The sequence below is a fragment of the Arvicola amphibius genome, chromosome 15, assembly GCF_903992535.2.
Source record: "Arvicola amphibius chromosome 15, mArvAmp1.2, whole genome shotgun sequence".
NCBI classification, from domain to species: Eukaryota; Metazoa; Chordata; class Mammalia; order Rodentia; family Cricetidae; genus Arvicola; species Arvicola amphibius.
In genome coordinates this window covers 14,425,364-14,445,728 of record NC_052061.1, presented here as the reverse complement: position 1 = coordinate 14,445,728, position 20,365 = coordinate 14,425,364, and the positions used below count along the sequence as shown (strand labels likewise).

Below are 20,365 nucleotides of genomic sequence, written 5' to 3'. Positions count from 1 at the left end.
AGTTTGATTCCCTCCAGAACCCACCTACAAGTGAAGGGGAACTGACTCCAGAGTTGTGTCTGACCAGTCCATGTATGCTGTGGCACACAGAAACACACCTCACACAATAAAATTCAGGATAATAAAACTCATCGAAGAAGAGGACCCACCCCCCCATCTCGACCTCAGATGGATACAAAGCATCTCCTGTGCTTGGCTGGCGCACGCCCTTAACCGCAGCACTCGCGAGGCCGTCCTGGGTTACATGGTGAGACCATATCTAAAAGTGGGTGTTTCCACCAACCACACCAGGCGATTGCTGCCCTTAACTCTAACTTCAAAGGATCCAAACACGTAAAAGTAAAAATAAATTCTTAAAAACAACAAAAAACTTGCTTTGAAATGACAGTCGCGAATGGTTAAAAAAAAAAAGTGACCAGCTCGCGGTTTAGACATTAGGTTTATTAGTTAGTAACTTGCGTCCAGTTCTTTCTGACGTCATCTAAAAGCGCCGGAAATGATCTCGCGCTGCCTAGGAAACAGGACGCGGCCCAGTAGTAGCTAAACCTGGGGCAGCCGCACCCACCCGGTCGCCATGGAGCTTCCCTCGGGGCGGAGTGGGGATCCTCGCTCCTGTGACGATGAGTCGGACCCCGAGCCAGACCCGGACCCTGACGCTCAGGCTGAGGCCTACGTAGCCCGCGTGCTCACCCCACCCAAACCTGGCCTGACCCCGCGGCGCTCGTCGCTGAAGTCCACGCTCTCCGCGTCCCTGGGCGCGCCGGAGCGAAAGGCTGCCCCCAGAGTCCCGGCCGTGCGCCTGCCGGGCCTACTGAGCCTTCCCCCGGAGCTACTGCTGGAGATCTGCGCCTACCTGGATGCACGGGTCGTGCTCCACGTCCTGCCGTGCGTGTGCCAAGCACTCAACGACCTTGTGCGTGATCATGTCACCTGGAGGCTACGCGCTCAGCGCCGCGTGCGCGCACCCTACCCAGTGGTGGAAGGTACGCACACCCGGGGAAACAGGAACTTCTGCCCAGGTCAGGCTTGAGTGGAAGTGGTTCCTGGTCTGCGGGTGCATACTGCTTCTGGAGCAGGCTTCCAGGTTGTCCCAGCTCTGACTGGAGGCAGAGGAAATTTCTAGGTGTTGCCTAATCTTTAATCGACCCCATACTTGACTTCCTCAGGCAGAGCTCTGAACCTGGAATCTCTAAACTTCAGAGATTCCCCTGTTTGGGCTTTGTTAGCACTAAGGCCCTAGATGTGGATAACTCTAGGACTTTTTAGATTGTACCTGGAGTGAAAAATAGGTCCAAAAAAATCCTCAGGCTCTGGATACAGCCGGAAACAATGGGTTCTGAATCTCTAGATGCCTCAACCTGAACTAACCTTGGGACTTAGGATCTGGGATCATTGATACCAACAATCGTTGATACCTGGGTCTAGCCTGTCATCTTTTCTGTTTTATTTATTTTTATTTATTTTGAGACAGGTTTTTATGTAGCCCAGGGTTCCCTCGTCCTCCCGATCCTCTTTCTTTGGTCTTAGATGTGCTGAGCTAGCTGTCACCTTTGCAGAGCAGGTGTTATTCATTCTGCCCTTGAGTTCATTGGTCTGTGGAGAAAAAGAAAACTTGAAGTTGATCGTTTTGAGTTTTTGTTTTGTTTTTTTTTTTAAGGTTGTACGGATGGAACCCAGAACTTGTGGTGTGCTAGGCAGATGCGTTATTTTACACATGGTATATCCTCAGGACAACTTTGAGATATTGTTAATCCTGATGGTCCTGGGTCCTTAGGCTCTTGAGATAGACATGGAAAGCTGAATAGTTGATCCCCTGACCTGGAAGAATTTGACTCTGCAGACTTCTGGGTTAGGGAATTGACCTCCAACCCCTAGGAATTGACCTCCAACCCCCAATCAGATTTCCAAACAGCTTTTTGATAAACATGTTTTCCAAACATGCTTTTTGATAAAAACGTGCTTGAACCTCATCCAAATGATTGAATGGGTGACCTGGGGTTTAGATTTTGTCTTGGGAGGGAGGGGGAATGACTAGTGATAAAGCCAAGGCCCTGTGCTTCCTAGGTAAGTTCTCGACTACCAAGCCACACTTTCCTCTCCTTGGCTTCTGTGTCTTGTGACTTCCTGGTTTACAGTTAGAAATTTAAGAACTGTATCCTTAGGTCTGGGTTAGGGGCTAAGGCCAGAATGCTTGGTTAGTTGTGAGGCCCTAGAAAGGACTGAGGGTGAGACTGTTGTCACCTGGGTTGTGAGATGAAGGTTAAAAAGTGTAGTTTCGGTTTCTTAGAGTTGGGTCTATTTCTGGTCCTGCATGGGAGATGGGTGGTCAGATATCCTGAAGCAAGACCAGAGTCTGTGCCTGCTTAGGGTGGGGGGTGACATTTTATCCAGGTCTGGTGAAGGTTGGGCTCCCTGGCAGCCAGGGCTGGACTCTCTCAGCTGATGCCCACTGACTATCCTGCTCGTGGTACCCCATAGAGGAGGACTTTGACTGGCCAGCCGCCTGCATCGAGCTGGAACAGCACCTGGCCCGCTGGGCAGAGGATGGACAGAAAGCTGAGTACTTCTGCCTAGCTGATGGGCACTTTGCTTCCATTGATGCAGTGTTGCTGCTCCAGGTGAGGGGGGCTAGATGGGAGGCTAGGCAAGGGAAAGGTTGGGGAACCTCAGCACCAGCTCCATGCTCTCCTTCCAGGGTGGGGCACTGTGTCTGTCAGGCTCTCGAGATCGCAACGTCAACCTGTGGGACCTACGACATCTAGGGAAGGAGCCTAGCCGAGTTCTGGTGAAGGCCTTGGGCACCCAGGGCAATAGCACACACAAGGTGAGCAGTCTTGGGAGGCATGAAAGAAGCTGGCAGGGTGCTGCAACTCAGGGCCTGGGCTCTGATAGCAGGCTGCACAGACTTGACTCTACCTCTGCTGGCGGTGAGTTTGTCTACTGGGTGGTAAGATGAAGGTTTGAGGCCTCAAACCTCCATTAGTGCAGGCTTCTGAAGGCCTTGACGTAGTCCTTGATGGCTCAGGCCTGTATTAGCAACACTCTCAGGGAGCTAAAGGCAGAGGATTGTTCTGATTTTGAAGCTAGCCTGCGCTACATAATGAGTTCCAGGCCAGCCTGAACTGTAGAGTCAGACCGTTTCAAAGAGCAGAAAAAAAACGAGCTACTGGAAACTGCGAGAGTGTTGCTCAGTGACAGAGCCCATGTTTAGATTGTGTTGGGGCTCTGGGTTCTAGTCTAGCACAAAGAGAAGGAGTGGTCTCTGTGGATACCGCTGGGACGTGTTCTTGTCCCCAGGCTCTGATAGGCTGCAGAGCAGACCCTACTCCCACACATTGGGATTTACTGTGTTCTTCAGTTGTCCCTCCTCCTTCTGACCCTCGTTTTGTCGTTTGTGGGAAGAGTGGGAGTTATGTGTGTTACTGAAGTGTCTGTGGAAGTGGGCATGAGAGAGGCAAAGCTGTTTGGCTTTGAGTGAATCTGTTCATCTCTTGGATCCTTCTCTGCAAAAGCAGGAAGGTGCAGACTTCCTCTTAGGTTCTGGGGAGGAGAGAGACGTGAGCTGTTATACAGCTCTTAAAGTGAGTTGCCTTATGACTGTTGTCCCTGCTCCCACAGGGCTGGGTGTGGTCGCTAGCAGCACAGGACCACCGTGTGTGCTCCGGCTCTTGGGACAGCACTGTGAAGCTTTGGGACATGGCGGCTGATGGGCAGCAGTTTGGCGAGATCAAGTGTGAGGGGGCCTGGGCAGGGGGCCTGGGTGGGTAGGGCCCTGCCCAAGCCATCACCCAGCCTTGTGTGCCGTGTGTCCCCAGGGGCAAGGCGGCAGTGCTGTGCCTCTCCTACCAACCTGACATCCTCGTGACTGGTACCTATGACAAGAAGGTGACCACCTATGATCCCAGAGGTGAGATTCCAATTCCGATGCTTAGAAGGCAAAGGGAAGCAGATCTCTGTGAGTTCAAGACCAGTGTGGTCCACACAGTAAGTTCCAGACCAACTAGGGCTACACAGTGAGACCCTGGCTCAGAAACAAAATAACAGAAACACAAAACAACAGGAAAGAACACTGAGGTTGGGTTGGGGGCTGGAGAGATGGCTCAGCAATTAAGAGCACTGGCTGCTCTTCCAGAGGACTTGGATTGGGTTGGGAGGCACCCACGTGCTAGCTAGCAACCACCTGTAATTCTAACTTAAGAGGATCCATTGCCTTCTTCTGGCCTCTATGGACAATGTATGCATGCCGTGCACAGATAGATGTAGGCAAAACGCCTATATACATAAGATAAAAAAGGAATCTCGAAAATTAAAACAAACATTGAATCACGTGAACAGAGAACACCGGTGGATGACATAATCCTGTCTGCACTGCGAGTCTTTCCTGTGCTCTGTCTACGCTGTTCCCGTTGCGGAGACTGAGCCTAGTGCCTCCCGCATGCTAGACAGATGCCTTGTCCCTTTACTTTGCTCATTTGAGATAGACTCTCACAGACTCTCACTGTGTTGCCCAGGCTGCCCTCAAACTCACTCTGTATCTTAGGCTGGCCTCCACCTATATTCAGCTTCCTGTTCCTGCCTGTGGGCTCCTGAGTAGCTGGAATTACAGGATTGCACCATGAGGCCTGGCTGATGATTAATCGGCCCCTTCCCCCATCCTGGGATGGAAGCCATTGCCTTGTGCTTAGGCTGTTGCTTAGCTGCTGAGCTCTAGCCCCACCCCAGCCATGACTGAGTCATCTTACTCCATTAAACTGAAGGGATCCTGAGATGGACTTAGGTTTGGGTGGAGTGAAGTGCTTGGCTATGTGTTGGGAGATACTGGTGGGGTAGGAAGGGAAGGTGGCATGGAGGTAGGGACCAGGAGAGGACAAAAGCCTGTGGGTCATGGATCAAGATGGGGTAGGAGGGGAGGGGAGTGATCAGGTGAGAAGCTGAGCCGTCGGAAGTTTTCCTAGGTGAGATGGTAGCCCAGACCCCAGGTAGGCCTGGGTCTCTGAAGGGTTCTGATACCCTCCATCCTCCCTGGCCTGTATTCCCACTCCAGCTGGCTTAGCTCTGGTGAAGAGCCGGAGGCTGCATTCGAGTGCTGTGCTGGCGGTGCTGGCAGATGACAGGCATATCATCTCAGGCAGTGAGGACCACAGTCTTGTGGTATTTGATCGCCGAGCCAATAGAGTCCTGCAGCGGCTGCAGGTGGGTTGCTCTTCCCAGTGACTCTGAGGAGGACTGTAGCCCAGCTTGTCATTCCTGAGCTGCTCTGTGCCTTGTCCTTCCCACAGCTGGACTCCTATCTGCTCTGCATGTCCTACCAGGAGCCCCAGCTCTGGGCGGGTGACAACCAGGGCCTGCTGCACGTCTTCGCCAACCGAGATGGTTGCTTCCAGCTTGTCCGGGTCTGCTAGGACTCCCGTCTGTAACTTCCCTATGACTTCTTGGGTGTGGAGGGCTAACCACGGGGAAACTCTGCCTGAGTGTCACCCATCCTTCCTTCCCTAGTCCTTTGATGTGGGTCACCAGTCTCAGATCACAGGGATCAAGCACTCGCTGGGGACTTTGTATACAACATCTACTGACAAGACCATCCGGGTGAGGACACTGGACCCATGCAGACCCAAGCGCTGGCCAGGGCACATCTCCTGACCTCTGCCCCTTACCCTTCCCAGGTTCACGTGCCCACAGACCCACCTAGGACCATCTGTACCAGAAGCCACCACAATGTGTTGAATGGGGTAAGGTCCTGCCCCATATAGCCTGTTGGCCTGCCAAGAGCCCACGCCATCCCCTAATTCCACTGTCACTGCTCCCCAGATCTGTGCTGAGGGCAACGTGGTGGTGGCTGCCTCTGGCGGCCTGTCACTGGAGGTCTGGAGGCTGCTGGCCTAAACAGCTGGACGTGGCTGTGGATGGATGTTGGTATACACTGCCTGCTGAGGTTGCCCTAGGCCTCAGCTCTGGAGAACCTTCCTGCCATTGGTGCTGCTTCTGCCCTGCTCCACAGGCCTGGGGCACAGGAAGCCCTAGGGCTGGGCCCACACCTATGCCTGTGGAGGTGACATTCTAGTTGTAGCCACCCAGGGGGCTATTCCCTACCTTCCACCCCTGGTTGTTCTGTTTTGTTTGTTGAGGCGGTCTCCATGGAATCCAGGCTGGCCTCACACTTACTGTGTATCTGAGGCAAGCCTTGAATGCCTGGTCCTCCTGCTTCAGTCTCCAAGTGTTGGGATAATGGGTGCACAGCCACCCTGGGTGATCCTTGTTTTGTTAGGATTTGGGTGAAGAAGGAATAAATGACCTACTGTGCAATTGTTGGGAACTGGAGTGTGAGCTGTCTGTGACCATGCGTCCGTGACTGTTTGTGTGGTCCATGTGACTGAGGGGGAAGGGTAGCATGCGAGGGCTGGGGTGCCTACTGCTCTGTGCGTATGCACTTGAGGACCATGGACACTTGGTCTGACATAGCTTAGTGAGGTGATTGTGGGCTGTGTGGCATGTAGACTGTGACTCAAATTCCCAGTATAGGTCTGTGTGGAGGAAGCAGACAGACGCCTGCCCCGTCACCCTGTAGGTATGTGGCACAGGGCCATAGTGCAGGTCTCTTCATGCAGGGCTCTAGGCATGCAGGTATGTGTGGCTGTGACTCTGGACATGGGCATAGAAGGAAGCCTGAGAGGTGTGCACTGATCCCCAAAAGCTGTGGTACCCCTCAGCCTCCCACAGCAGCACACACAAGTTGTAACACAGGAGCAGTCGTGTTTATTGAGGCCTTCCTGTGGTAGCCAGGGTCATAGGGGCAGCATTATTGCTGGGTTCATAGGATAGCACAAGGCTTCTTTTCCTTGAAGGGGTTGGTGGCAGCAGGGATGCCCACAAGGAAGGGGTCGCTCTTGGCCTGCTCCGTGCAGAACTGCAGTAGATCTGTGGCTGCCTTAGACACCTGCAAACCAACCACGTCAGCCACATCTGGGTGTCCACTTGCTCCCTTGCCCAGCTGTGCCCACTGCACACCTGCCCAATCCTCACCTTTATGCGGTTGATGCCTGCCTCCATCCGCAGCTGCTCCACTGCCCGGCGGGCCTGTCCGATGTCACTGCCAGTGGCCACCTTGCTGGACATCTGGGAGAAGGTGAGCAGTGCTCTGCAAGCCTGAGCTTCCAAGCTTCTGCAGCTCCTCCTCGGTCCCCCACGTTCAGCTACCTCAGCTGAAGACTCCGAACAGGCTCGGCTGCCTGCTCCAGCTCGGCTACCCCACTCTGGCTCTCTCAATACTGGCCTCAATACTTCAGCCCCCACCTTCCCAGACCCTGCAGAGACTTTAAAGCCAGGACCCAGTGAAATGTCACCACCAGCAGCAGCAGCAGCTGTGACAGAAGGGGTCCGTTCCCCAGGAGGCCCAGTGGCTGCTTTGGTGTCACATGTTTCTTGGATCCCCTGGGGGGGACTAGGCAGCTTGGCTGCAGGCCCAAAGGATGTGGGACTCTGACTTGCTGAATATCTGTGTGCTGTTCCCAGCAGACCTCCCTCCCTGCTTCTGCCACCTCCTGCAGGCTCTGTGTACCTGAACTCCAAACTGTCTTTTTAATAACTCCCCCACCCCATTTTAATTTTTTTTATTTTGATAGGGTTTTGAGCCCAGGCTGACCTTGCCTTCACGCATGACATCACTTTTGTGTTATACCTCTTCACATGTTCATCCGCAGACCTGCATCCCAGCTGCTCAGGGATCCATCTCCAAGGCCTTTATCCCTCCATATCTAACTGCCTCAGATAACATCAGATCAGCCTTTTGCTTTTGTTTGTATTTTCACTTTTTTTTTTTTTTTTTTTGAGACAGGACTTCTCTGTGTAGTCCTGGCCACCCTGAAACCCACTCTATAGACCAGGCTGGCCTTGAACTCAGAGATCCACTTGCCCTGCCTTCCTGTGCTTAAAGGTGTGCACCACCACCTCCTAGCCATATCAGCCTCTAAGTGAAGTCCTGTCTGGTTCCTATTGTTCATGCCACCTGTCTTCCTGTCCCTCCCTCCCCCTCCCCTCGCCTGAACCAGATAGTCTCCATGTCATTTGCTAGCTCTTCTCTACCCTGCCCTGGCTGTTTTGGGGCATGGTGATGCACACCTGTGATCCTGCCACTCAGGAGGCTGGCTTGGGCTACCATAGTAAGACCCCATCTCAAACAAAAACAATCAGGGGCAGGGGTTGGGGTGGCTGGCACCACGTATATTCCAAGCTACTCTAGGGCTGAGGTGGGAAGATTGCTTACTCGGAGCCGGGAGCTAGAAAGCATCCTGAGCCATAGAAGGACCCTGTCAAGAAGATCAAGAAACTGCTCTCCACTTGCTTTGCAGCTCTTGCAGTAAACTCATCCTCTGCACGGTCCACAGGGTGCTGCTGTCCGGCCTTCTCTTGTTATTTATATGATTGACACCATCATTGTCATTCAGACGGGCTGGCTATGTATCATTTTTCTCTCCTAGGCTGAGGCTCCCTCTGCCTCATCCCCTTGAGTAGCTGGGACTCTAGAAACTCCCACCACACCCAGCCTCGTATTCTTGTCCCTTATCCCTCAGAGATCACCCTGACACTGCTGTGCTGATTCCTTCGTTCATTCATTCAGCAGTGCCTTAGCCTTGAGCTGCTATAACAAATGCTATGGGCTGAACTGGATAAACAACGGGAATTGCTGACTGGGTAGATGGAGGTCAGAGTGCTGCTTCTGGTGTCTCTAGAGACTGTTTGATCAACTTCTCTTTAAGAATTATTTTAAAATTGCGTTCATTGTCCCAGCACTCAGGAGGTAGAAGCAGGGTGGTCTCTGTGAGTTGCGGCCAGCCAGGTCTGCATGTTAAGTCCCAGGCCAGTCAGAGTTACGTGGTGAGGCTGTCACAGAAGTATTCTGTGTGTGTTGGGGGAAGGGAGGTGCATGTTGGTCCTGGGGATTGAACTCAGGTAGCCAGCAAGTCACCATCTGGGGATCCGGGTCAGCTTCTTGATGCGTCCTCACCTGCTCTTTCCTCTGCATGCAAATCATTGGGGCCTCTGTTTATCTGAGCATTAACATCTGAGGTTGTGTGTGTGCTGTCGGCCAGAGGACAACCTCAGATGTTATTCCTCGGGACACATCCACCTGGCCCCTAACCTTTTGTTTTGTGAATGTATGAGCATGTGCATGCATGGCATGCTTGTGGATGGAGGTCAGAAGATAATTTACTGGAGTCCGAGGCTCGTTCCTTTTACCCTGTGTCTTTGGTCACTGAGCCCAAGCCGTCCTGCAAGCCCAGGGATCTGCATGTCTCTACTTCTCCAGAGTTGGAATTACTGCCACTGCCCTCTCAGACATTTTATCTATCTTTTTTAATTTGGGTTCTGGGAATTGAACACATACGTCTGATCCACACTCTTGCAAAGCAAGGGCTTCACTGACAGTGATTTCCCTAGCCACACCATCCCCTTTTGTTGAGACAGGGTCTCTATAGTTCAGGCTGGCCTGAAACTTGAGATTCTCCTGCTTCCACCTCCTGTCTGCAGGCTGGTGTGTACCCCGAGCTTGGCTTAATCACAGAAAACTGTTTCATCGTTCAGACTACGGACATCAGGACATCAGAGGTCTTGTTTGTTCGGTGCTGAATCTCAGTGCCCAGCAGAGAGCACTATTTAGTGCAGACTACACAAATTGTAGAATTAATAATAGGTGCTTCTTGGAGTAAAAAGATGGCAGTCATCCTTGCCTCCCATAAGAGGCCCATGATTCAGTGGAAGGTGACAACTGTGGCTGGCAGGGAAGAAGAGGCAAGGAAGTTTGTGGAGACTGGGAGGCACCAAAAGGAATCACTATTCTATTTCACAAGAGGCTGCAACTAATTTTGCCTGATGCCCTAAATCCTGTCCAAGGGCTCCATCTTAGGAACAATCATCTCGCTCACAGGGGGCAGGAATATTTGGACAGACAACTTTCAAACTAGGCACTTTTATCCGCTTGAAACTGAGTCCGACGGCAGGAAAAACGGCCCCCCAGAGCCGGTGTACGGAACACAGGAGTAAAATGGCCGCTACCAGGACTGCAGGCGCTATCCTGGGTCATGTGACTAAATAGCTTCCGGTTCCAACCCCGCCCGCCTCCACCCCGGGCTCTCGAGTCCCATTTCCTTGGCTCAGGCCGACCACGCGGAGAGTTTCTGCGCTTCCCAGCACCCAGGCGGCTGAGACCCGAGAGTGGCCGCGGGCGCATGGAGGGGACCTCGCAGGGGGCGGCGCCCGCAGCGGCGCTGGCCGCCGTGCTCAAGCACAGCTCGGCCTTGCCACCCGAGAGCGCCAAGGTGCAAGGTTACGACTTCAACCGCGGCGTAGATTACCAGGCACTTCTGGAGGCCTTCGGCACCACCGGCTTCCAGGCTACCAACTTTGGACGCGCGGTGCAGCAAGTCAACGCCATGGTGAGGCGCAGGGCGGCCCCGAAGCGGGACGGGAGGGCGGGACTGCGCCACGCGGATCCGCGTGTGAGTGGCTGGGCGGGGCGGAGTCCTGGTAAATTGGCAGTCTGGGATGAGGGGGAGCTTGGGGTTAAAAGAAGGACATTGTAGGAGGAGCTTAAGGTCGCGAGAGCCTTGGAGTATCTTCTAGCAGTGAAGGAGGCTTGAAAAGAAGATGCTGTGTGATTCCTAAAAGGGGACAAACCCTAAGTGACAGACCTAGACCGGGAAAAGGGGGAGTAGGGTCTGCGCAGGGGTTGTGTTTTGGTTTCGAAATAGTCCAGTATTCCTGAGTACAAGCAAACTCCGGAGTCCAGCTCACCTGGGGTTTCTCGACTGAGGGTTGGAGTCAGTGCAACTTTCCGGTGCCCTCATGCGCAGATTGAGAAGAAGCTGGAGCCGCTACCAGAAGATGAAGACCATCACGAAGATCTGACACAGAGCCGCCGCCCACTCACTGGCTGCACCATTTTCTTGGGCTACACATCCAACCTCATCAGTTCGGGCATCCGCGAGACCATTCGCTACCTCGTGCAACACAACATGGTGAGTCGATGTTAGGTTTGTGGCCTCAACCTCCCTGGGCAAGTGGGTAATAAAACTGCTGTTCATTTAAGAGACATGAAGAGGGTTCTGAAGAGGCTCAGAAGTTAAGAGTATTTGCTGCTCTTGTGGAAGACCTGGGTTTGGTTCCCAGCACCCATGTGGTGGTTCACAGATGTCTGTAACTCCATTTCCAGGGATGTATGCAAAACACTGGTACACATAAAAAAAAGTAATTTCAAAAAAGGATGTGAGGAGATGGATTTTTGTTTTTGAACATGCTGGCAGTTCTTATTCCTTAGCCTCCTGAGTGCTGGGATCACAGGAGTGTGCCACATTTTCTGGCTACAGGTCTGCTTTAAGTAGAGGAACAGGCTTGTGTTGTTTTGTTGCATGCTTGTGTCTGGATGAGCAGGGGCTGATGTCAGGAGTGGGGCTCAGAAGGAGGTGAGCCTTGTTTTCTGCGCCTGTAGGTGGATGTGTTGGTGACGACTGCCGGAGGTGTGGAAGAAGATATCATCAAGTGCCTGGCTCCCACTTACCTTGGAGAGTTCAGCCTCAGTGGGAAGGAGCTCCGGGAGAATGGTATCAACAGGTGGGGCCCTGAGTAGCAGTGGGGCAGGGGACTTGGGCCGAGGATCTTGGTGATTGATGCCCATGTGCCTCCCATCCCCAGGATTGGGAACCTGCTGGTGCCAAACGATAATTACTGCAAGTTTGAGGACTGGCTCATGCCCATTCTGGACCAGATGGTGCTGGAACAGAACACAGAGGTAGGGCTGGAAGGGTTCAGGAGGACTTGGTTAGTGGAGTCAGAAGACGTCTGGGCTAATACTGATTTCTTCCTTTAGGGTGTGAAGTGGACACCTTCCAAGATGATCTCCCGACTTGGCAAGGAGATCAACAACCCAGAGTCTGTGTATTATTGGGCTCATAAGGTGGGTTGGTGGGGACAGATTCCTAGGCTTTGGCATGTGCTGACTTGTCTTTGCAACTACCTTGGAGTCTTTATAATTCTTAGTTTTCCCAGACTTAGATGAGGTGTGTCAAACCCTGAGAGGCTAGGTCATCTGTTGAGTGAAGGGCTCTAGTTCCTAGCTATGCACTACACTGTTGGGGCTACTTAGCTGTAGTGCTTAAGAACTCAGTGGGGCCTGACCCAGGGTACCATACTCCTAGAGACAGTGGCACTCAAGAGTCTGGAAAATGATGAACCACTGCTCAGTGTGCCAGACACCTACGTAGAGGCGTGCATGGTTTTCCTCTCATCTGCCTCATGTCCGCCAGGGAAGTCAGCAGCCTGTTCAGGGAGGGAGGGCGGGAGGATGCCACTGGGTTGGGGACCAGAGTTTTTCTGGGCTGAGCTGTAGCTGCTAACTGGTCCTGTCTCCACACCAGAACCACATTCCTGTGCTGAGCCCTGCGCTCACAGATGGCTCATTGGGTGACATGATCTTCTTCCATTCCTACAAAAACCCAGGCTTAGTTTTGGACATCGTTGAAGGTGAGGTGCTCAGGCCCTGGGAGAAGAGGGAGGAGGGCGCACTGAGGCCAGTGCCTGACCTCAGCCCTCCCTCTCAGACCTACGACTCATCAACATGCAGGCCATTTTTGCCAAGCGCTCCGGAATGATCATCCTGGGTGGAGGTATGGTCAAGCACCACATCGCCAATGCTAACCTCATGGTGAGTGGGGTGGCCCTTAGCAGGTGTCTCTGTTGCAGACGTACAGCATGCCAGGCGTGGACTACAGCAGTGGACTAGATGGGTTTTAGGTTGGAGTGAGGCAGTCAGACAGCAAGAAGTGACATGCATGTTATATGGCAATAATTGTAATGACATAAGTAATGTCAGACAGGCAAGGTGACTGTAGTTCCAGCTACTTGGTAGACTGAGGCGGGGAGATGGCTTGGACACAGTTCAGGGCTAACCTGGAATACTGTAATGTGAAAGGAATGCTGTTTAATAAAGGGAGGGTTGGAAGAGGCTCTGGGAAATGTGTCCGTGAGCAGTCATTCTAGAGGTGCCTCCCACAGGCCTTATGCTATGGGAAGAACATTCCCGTTGGGTGATTAGCCATGCAAAGGCTCTGAGGCACCTGAAGTAGCCAAGGAACAGCTCGTAGTGGAGCGGTGAAGACCTGGAGGTTACCCCGCAGAACTAGCAGGGCTTGTGAAACGAGGGTTTTGAACCCTGTCCTGTGAGGCTGGTGACGCCAGGACTTGGGAGCTTGCAGAAACCTCTTGTGGGTCTGAGGCAGAGCAGTGCTGTGGGACAGGTTTGCTTCTCTGCAGATGGTTGGTTGCAGCAGTAGCTACTGCTGAGTGTAGGGTGTTGACTACAACTTGGCAGTCCTCTGTGATTTTTCTTTGCGACTGGCCTCCTTGTTGCCCCGCTGGTCTTGACTCCCTGGATCAAGGATCCTCTTGCCTTGCCCTGCCTAGTAGCTGGAACTACAAGCCCTTGTCAGTATAGCTGGCTCGAATGTCCTTAACCAAAATGCTTGGTAACACCAGTGTATTGGATTAGTTTTGTTTCTTATATTTAAAATTTGAGATATTTACATACATATTTTGGGGCAGAAACCTAGAAGGAAATCATGCCCAGAATTTAAATGTGAATGAATATAGCTTGAAGGTAATTTCATATGCTATTTTTAAAGATTTTTTTTTTTTAAATTATGTGTATACATGTGTGCCTATGTGCACCTCCGAGTAAAGTGTAGGTGCCCACGAGAGTCCCCAGGAAGGAGTAGATCATCTGGAGCTGAGTTACATATGGTTGTGAGCCACCAGACATGAATATGGGAATTGAATTCAGGTCCTCTGTCAGAGCATGAAATGCCCTACTTGCTGAGCCATCTCTCCAGTCCTGTACAGACAGTATTCTTACTTTGCCTGTAGCTAACTGACTTGTCACATGGGTGCTCAGAAGTACATTTTGGCTTCTGGAGGAAGAGCTTGTATGTAGAGGTGGTTGTGTTGGAAACATGGACCATCTCACCTGCACAATCACTTCAGGCGCTGATGATGGCCCTTCCTAGAAGCTCTCAAGGCCTTCCTGTGTCATACCCCAGCCTTCTCTCTGGCTCTGGCTTCTGACCAGGCTCTTCTCTGCCCACAGCGGAATGGGGCTGACTATGCTGTCTACATCAACACAGCCCAGGAGTTTGATGGTTCAGACTCAGGAGCCCGGCCAGATGAGGCTGTCTCTTGGGGCAAGATCCGGATGGATGCTCAGCCAGTAAAGGTAGAAGCTGGCTGCCGAGGGTGAGTCCATGGGCTGTGGCCATGGGTCCCATGGCTCACACAGGTTCTCTGCAGGTCTATGCTGATGCTTCTCTGGTCTTCCCCCTGCTGGTCGCTAAGACATTTGCCCAAAAGGCAGATGCCTTCACAACTGAGAAGAATGAGGACTAAGAAGATTGGTGAAGATTGGGGGTATTTGCTATTCCTTTATTTATTAACTTTATACACCAGCCCCTCCCTGGGCCCACCCACTCCCTGATCAGCAGCATCTCCAGAATAAACGATCTTTGTTAGGTCTTGTGAGTTGGTCTGGGTCCTTTGGCTTGGTGTCAGATCCCCAAGCCTCAGCCTGCTCCACCCTCTGCCTCATAGGTCTCTTCTCTCCAGTATTGGATGCTGCCCCCCATGGCTGTCAGCAGGCAGGGTTCCGTGGGATGGTAAGCCAATGATTGTACCACACTAGAACCCACGGGCAGGGCCAGTGCCAGGGCACCCTAAGGAATGAATGTTGGGGAACAATTACTAGTGATCAGGCCGTCTTCTTGAGATCTAGCCTGAAGTCCTCAGTCACCTTTTCCCTGAGTTCTTTTGGTGGTGCTGAGAATGCTAGGCAAATCTTGGCACTGAGCCACACCTTTGGTCCGGAGGCTCCTAGCCTTGATATAGAAAGGCCCTGGCCTTGTGACCCCCCCCCCCCCACCTTACTGTTTGTCCCTAGTCTGAGTGTTCCTGGTACCTTGGGAGGTGCTAGGGGTTTGAGGCTTGCACATGCCAGCCTATAATGGCTTCTCAAACACTGCAGATGTCAACTGAGTGGCAGTGGTGCATGCCTCTTAATACCAATGGCCCATCTCCCACCTGGGGCATGTCAGGATCTGGGGTTTAAAGCCATATGGAACCCACATGCAGAACAGGGTTTTTGGGTGATGTAAGCCCAGATTCGATGGCTGACGCTGGCTCCTTGCGCTTGTAGCTTAGCCTGGCATTTATAGCCCTGTCTGACCTGGAACCAGCTACAGCCACCACCTTCTCCAGGTCCTTTAGCATATGCTGTTTCCCTTCTTAATATATATGCTTCCTGCTTTTCCTTCCAGTTCCAGCTTGGGAGGCTGAGGCAGATGAATATCAGAGTCAGACACTCTCCCACCTCTTCCCCCCTCCCACAGGTCCCAGCTCAAATACCCAACTTTATTGCTCTTTTTAGGCCTGGGAGTGGTTGAGGTAAACACATAGCTGATGCCCTGGCAAGGAGTGAAAGGGGAAGGCTTACCTCTACCAGGTCCCAGAAGAACACCTTCCCATCCTCAGAGCAGCTGACCACGTGTGTGTCATGCTCACTCAGGCAGCAGTCCAGCTTGTACTGCTGGTTCTTATGGCCGACATACCTAGCAGTGAGGGTGGGTAGAATCAGGCTTGTTCCTCTTAGCCTCAGAAGGAGGGGGAGGGGGACGCCAACCGTGGAGACTTACTCGCCCAGCAGCTCCCCTGTGTCTTTATCTAGAAGCCGCAAAGCAGAGTCCAGACTGGATATCAGAATGCACTGCCCATCGCGGCTGAAGCAGGTGCAGGTGATGGGGCCTGGAGAGAGTGTGACAGGCAGGTGAATCTAGGTACTCTTGCCTGCCCCATCTTCTGTCTTGACTGTCCCACTGGGACCCAGGGCCACACTCACTGCCCACGTAGTCTGAGAAGAGCTGTCCCATTCTTAGGTCATAGCGCCTCACTCGGCCATCCACGGAGCTGCAAGAAAAGGTAGGTCCAGCCTGAAGCGGTGCAGTCTTCTACTCCAGGGGCAGCCTGTGCCCCTGCGCATTCCTGGGCATCTAGGAAAGTGTGAGTAAGGAAAAGGTGCTCTTCTGCTTTGTGACTCAGGTCCAGGGGACAACTTGGTCCCACTCAAAAACCATGCCCTCTTTTCCAAATCCCCAGAGCTCTTCAGATCCTGATTGGCACAGCAGTCAACCCTACCTGTCTCTGGGTTCTACATCTGCACATTTGACCAACTGCAGAACTATATTTTATAAGGTTATCATTATCTGTTTTTTCAAGACAGAATTTCTCTGTGTAGCCCTGGATGTCCTGGAACTCGCTCTGTAGGCCAGGCTGTCACACACAAGGCCCTGAGTTCCATCCTAGCACAGCAAACACCAGAATCATGTATCAGAGTGTGCAGACTCTGCAAGCTGTTTTATAGAGGGCTGGACAGCTTAAAATGTGCTCTCCCTGGTAGATCCTGAAATCAGCCTACTACAGTTACCAAAGCAACTGTGTTCTCAGGGTGTAACTCCTTACCCCTCCAGCTCCACTGCCATCCTATTCTTACATGGATGAAGGTTTTGCCGGTAATCTTTGATCCTTAATGCCGAAACCCACCAAGCAGCTTTCATCCCTTTTTTGAGACAGGAACTCAGTCCTAGATGGTGGTCTCCTTTCACTGTGCTAAGGCTGTCCTTGAACTCATGGATTACAGGTGTCCTACCACACCTGGCTCACCGGGAAACTTTCAGAGCACCGCCACTTCATGCCAGTATTTCCCTCAAAGAAATATGGCTTTTCACTACTCTCAGAAAAATAAATGTTCAAATGCCTCCTGCAGCCCTTTGGACCCCATTCCTTCCATTCCTTCAGCCTCTCCTGCCAGGCCTGTTGCACATATTCATCATCTTGGGACATGTGCTTGCTCTTCCTCCAGCTTGCCACTAGGTGGCTCTTACCCACGGTTGCTCATGCCAGGACTTTACTATGAACAATCTTACCACTTCTGCCATCTAAAGCTGCTGCGATTAGATTAGTCACATTTCTGCATTCATTCATTCAGTTATTTGGATTTTGAGGAAGGGTTTCTCTGTGTAGGCCTGACTGTCCTGGAATTTGTTTTGTAGACCAGGCTGGTGTCAGAGGTCTACCTGCCTCTTCCTAGTGCTGGGATCAAAGGTGTGTGCCACCACTGCTCAGCTCTAGACAGGCTGGCATTTAACTCTTGGTCCCCTGCCCTGGCCTTTTCACTGCTGGGGAGATGGATGTCCCCACACCTGCCACAGTTGGCACTTAGTAACTTTTTGGTTTTTGAGACAGTCTTTGTGATGCCCTGGCTGGCCTAGAACTTGTTATGTACAACAGACTGAGCTAGAACTTGGAAGTCCACCTGTCTACCTCCCAAGTACTGGGATTAAAGGCATGTGCCACCATGCCTGGCTCATGGTTGCATTTATTTATATTTTTATGATTTTTTTTGGATTTTTATTTCATATGTATGAATATTTTGTCTGCATGCATACATGTATGTATGTATATATGTATGTATGCATGCATGTATGTGCACCATGTGTGTCTGGTTCGCTGTTGAGGGCAAAAGCGGCTGTCAGCTTCCTAGAACTGGAGTTACAGCTGAATGTGAGCCACTATATAGATGTGGGAAATCAAAAGTGGTTTTCTGCAAGAGCAACAAGTCCCTAAACCACTGAACAATCCTTCCAGCCCCCATGGCTACATTTATGGACTGTCCTGCTAGGCAGTAGTACTGGGAACTGTAGCTCTGACTGGAAGAGCCTGCACAGATCTCCCAGTAAGCAGCCTGTGCTGAACAAGGGAGATGGGGAAAGTAGGTAACAGCAGCGGTGGAACTGGAAGATGAAAGCAGCCAACCAGGCGTAGCCCAATGGAAGATATAAAGTGTACACCGGCACAATGTGGAGTCACCCACAACAAAGTTCTATATCGCCAAACTGAAGTTAAGTGATCTCTTTAGGCTGGGGAGAGGGCTCACGGGGAAAAGCAAGACTTATGATCTAAGTTTGAACTCTGGAACCCACATAATAGCTGGACGAGGTAGCGGGCATCTAAAATTCTAGCACTCTTATTGGGGAGATGGGAGGGGAGACAGAAGAATCTTGGAAAGTCAAGGGCCAGCTAGCCTGGAGTACACAGTATGGTAGAAACAGCAAGAAAGATCCTGCCTCAAGACACTGGAGGAGAGAACTGACTCTTTGTCCTCTGACCTCCACATATACCTGTGCGTGTGCACACACAAAAAAGCCAAGGCGGTGGTGTTGCACGCCTTTAATCTCACACTCAGGAGGCAGAGGCAGGTGGATCTCTGAGTTCCAGGACAGCCTGGTCTAAGAATGAGTTCCAGGCCAGCCAGGGCTACATAGAAACTCTGTCTCAAAAAACAAAAAAGCAAAAAGCTGAGTGGGGCACATCAGGTAGCTCACAACTCCCTGTGACTCCAGATCTAGAGGACCTTAATGCCTGACCTGTTGATACCCCCAGCACATACTACTCCCCCATACAGATGCGCATATACTATTGTTTAAGTTTCTTGTGTGTATTTTTGCTTTGTATATATGTTTGTGTGTCATATGCATGCTGGTGCCTACACAGGCTAGAAAAGGGTAGCAGATCCTCTGGAACCTAAATTACAGAGAGTTGTAAGTCATCATATAGGTGCTGGGAACTGAACCTAGGTTTTTTTTGGAAGAGCAGCCAGTGCTTTTAACTATGGACCCATCTCTCCATCCCCCATTGTTTTGGGCTACTTATTTTGACTTACAGAATGAAATTATCAGAGCTGGACGAGGCTTTGAGGTGTAGTGCTCAGGAGGCAGGGGCTGGGAGCATTGCCTGGTCTATATAGTGAGTTCCAGGACAGAATGACCCTGTCTCAAAAAACAGATCTAGGCTGCGGTTCAGCATGGTGTCTTTTTTTTTTTTTTTAAGGATTTTTTTCACATAGCCTTGGCCATCCTGGAACTCAACTATGTAAACTAGGCTGGCCTCAAACTCAGAGATCCAGATGCCTCTGCCTCCTGAGTGCTGGGATTAAAGGGCTGTGCCACCGTGTGTCATGGCTCACTCTCATCATTTCAGCACTTGGGAGGTGAAGGCAAGAGGGTTAGGAACTGAAGGCCACCCTGGGTTACATAAGACCCTGTCTCAAAAACAGTGTCCACTATGATCTCCAGTGGCACCAGGGCAGGAGTAAGCTCCTGGACCGACTCACCCTGCCAGGATCTCATGGTCTGACACCTTTACACTGGATATGCCATCTCTGGCTTCATCTAGCGTCTGCACTGGCTCAGGCTTCCGAGAACGGCAATCCCAGCATCGGATACTGGAATCGATAGAACCTATAAGGCCAACATAAAGGTGAGGTCAGGTTTGAGTCTGTGGGCAGCAACTGGTTTCTTGCTGTCTAGGTCCTAGACTCACCAGACAGGATGACTGTGGCCTCTTCGTTAAACTGAACGGTGTTCACCTTCTGGGAAACAGGAATTACTACTTTAGAGGAGGGGTGTTTGGAAGATTGGTATAAAGGTGCATGTTAGAGCAAGGACACGCTATTGGTAGGAAGGGTGAAAAGACCTTGGGGAAACTGCATGGGTGTAGGTGACGGGCACACGGGAAGACTGTCATGGAAGGATCTTCCTCGGAACCACCTCGGCGCTAATAGGGATCTCCACAACGCACACGTTAATGAGGGTCTTCTGGCTTGTACTCACTCCAGCGTGGCCCCGAAATTTGCGCACGACCTGCCCAGTTGCCACATCCCACAGCACCACCGTCTTGTCTCCACCACCAGAGCAGAGATGGCTGTTGTCAAAGGAACTGGTGGGCAGGAAAGGGAAGGTCAATATCCACTTAGGATCTTAGCCTCTGCACTCCTTATCCCAGCCTGGCCCCGGACTCACCTGGCCGCATCCAGCACTTCGTAGCCGTGGCCACTGTACGTCCGCAGCAGCGTCCCACGCAGCGGGTTCCACAGCTTTAGGGTTTTATCGCTGCCACACGTCAGGCAGTAGTTGCCATCCACTGGGGAACAGCAGGAGGGGGTTACGGGACCTCCGGGCCTTAGGAGGCGGGAGGCCCAGGATGAAGGCGAGGACGCTTACCATTAAATCGCACGGCTCGCACCGCGCCCTGGCCACAGTCCAGGGTCTTCAACCGTTTCTGCGGCAGCTCCGGGGCCCGTGGCTTTGGTTCAGGAAAGGCCATATTCCAAACGCATTAGACTGTTACCCGCATTGCTGCTGTCTGTATCGAGACTGCCTTGCTTCCAGGCTTTCAAAATCCCTTGGTCGGGTGTAACCTTATTATTGTTCCCCAGGAT

General features: G+C 51.9%; 4 protein-coding genes across 8 annotated transcripts; 2 read left to right on the top strand and 2 right to left on the bottom strand.

The window, feature by feature from the left end:
• Positions 1-506: 506 nt before the first annotated feature.
• On the top strand, positions 507-6,313 carry Fbxw9 (F-box and WD repeat domain containing 9). Of its 4 annotated transcripts, none has more exons than XM_038312301.1 (10): positions 507-983; positions 2,479-2,618; positions 2,696-2,824; positions 3,619-3,731; positions 3,816-3,907; positions 5,045-5,193; positions 5,280-5,393; positions 5,497-5,586; positions 5,664-5,729; positions 5,809-6,313. In XM_038312301.1, exons 1-10 carry the CDS (start codon positions 575-577, stop codon positions 5,881-5,883), a joined length of 1,377 nt encoding a protein of 458 aa, XP_038168229.1. In that variant the 5' UTR covers positions 507-574; the 3' UTR covers positions 5,884-6,313. The 4 variants fall into 4 exon arrangements, 3 of the variants coding, with proteins under 3 accessions (XP_038168229.1, XP_038168228.1, XP_038168230.1); XM_038312300.1 differs by having other exon boundaries at positions 507-1,019; XR_005283277.1 differs by lacking the exon at positions 5,809-6,313 and having other exon boundaries at positions 507-1,019; positions 5,280-5,409; positions 5,664-5,714.
• Positions 6,314-6,733: 420 nt separating this feature from the next.
• Positions 6,734-7,554, bottom strand: Gng14 (G protein subunit gamma 14). The gene is given in 2 exon segments (XM_042054192.1): positions 6,734-6,930; positions 6,933-7,554. Coding segments are annotated over 2 exon segments (303 nt in total). The 5' UTR covers positions 7,114-7,554; the 3' UTR covers positions 6,734-6,808.
• A 1,621-nt stretch (positions 7,555-9,175) lies between these two features.
• Positions 9,176-14,552, top strand: Dhps (deoxyhypusine synthase). Of its 2 annotated transcripts, XM_038312303.2 has the most exons (9): positions 9,176-10,430; positions 10,848-11,012; positions 11,483-11,604; positions 11,686-11,782; positions 11,861-11,947; positions 12,408-12,513; positions 12,591-12,694; positions 14,132-14,257; positions 14,332-14,552. In XM_038312303.2, exons 1-9 carry the CDS (start codon positions 10,224-10,226, stop codon positions 14,425-14,427), a joined length of 1,110 nt encoding a protein of 369 aa, XP_038168231.1. In that variant the 5' UTR covers positions 9,176-10,223; the 3' UTR covers positions 14,428-14,552. The 2 variants fall into 2 exon arrangements, with proteins under 2 accessions (XP_038168231.1, XP_038168232.1); XM_038312304.2 differs by lacking the exon at positions 9,176-10,430 and having other exon boundaries at positions 10,994-11,012; positions 11,483-11,594.
• On the bottom strand, positions 14,437-20,363 carry Wdr83 (WD repeat domain 83). Its single transcript, XM_038312305.1, has 9 exons — positions 20,148-20,363; positions 19,947-20,067; positions 19,758-19,863; positions 19,468-19,516; positions 19,259-19,385; positions 15,929-15,996; positions 15,726-15,834; positions 15,527-15,641; positions 14,437-14,750 (listed from the first exon to the last, which is right to left on the bottom strand). The coding sequence occupies exons 1-9, from the start codon at positions 20,248-20,250 to the stop codon at positions 14,601-14,603; spliced, it is 948 nt and encodes a 315-aa protein (XP_038168233.1). The 5' UTR covers positions 20,251-20,363; the 3' UTR covers positions 14,437-14,600.
• Between the last annotated feature and the right edge of the window lie 2 nt (positions 20,364-20,365).

Bases quoted from the DNA above. Each gene is read 5' to 3' on its own strand.
- Dhps (XM_038312303.2), top strand. From the start codon at position 10,224: ATGGAGGGGACCTCGCAGGGGGCGGCGCCCGCAGCGGCGCTGGCCGCC. The intron at 11,013-11,482 runs GTGAGTCGATGT...CTGCGCCTGTAG, and splicing joins ACCTCGTGCAACACAACATG to GTGGATGTGTTGGTGACGAC. The intron at 12,514-12,590 runs GTGAGGTGCTCA...CCTCCCTCTCAG, and splicing joins AGTTTTGGACATCGTTGAAG to ACCTACGACTCATCAACATG.
- Fbxw9 (XM_038312300.1), top strand. From the start codon at position 575: ATGGAGCTTCCCTCGGGGCGGAGTGGGGATCCTCGCTCCTGTGACGAT. The intron at 2,825-3,618 runs GTGAGCAGTCTT...CTGCTCCCACAG, and splicing joins AGGGCAATAGCACACACAAG to GGCTGGGTGTGGTCGCTAGC. The intron at 3,732-3,815 runs GTGTGAGGGGGC...GTGTGTCCCCAG, and splicing joins CAGCAGTTTGGCGAGATCAA to GGGCAAGGCGGCAGTGCTGT.
- Wdr83 (XM_038312305.1), bottom strand. From the start codon at position 20,250: ATGGCCTTTCCTGAACCAAAGCCACGGGCCCCGGAGCTGCCGCAGAAA. The intron at 19,517-19,757 runs GTGAGTACAAGC...CCTGTTTCCCAG, and splicing joins AATTTCGGGGCCACGCTGGA to AAGGTGAACACCGTTCAGTT. The intron at 15,835-15,928 runs GTGAGTGTGGCC...CACTCTCTCCAG, and splicing joins CTTCTCAGACTACGTGGGCA to GCCCCATCACCTGCACCTGC.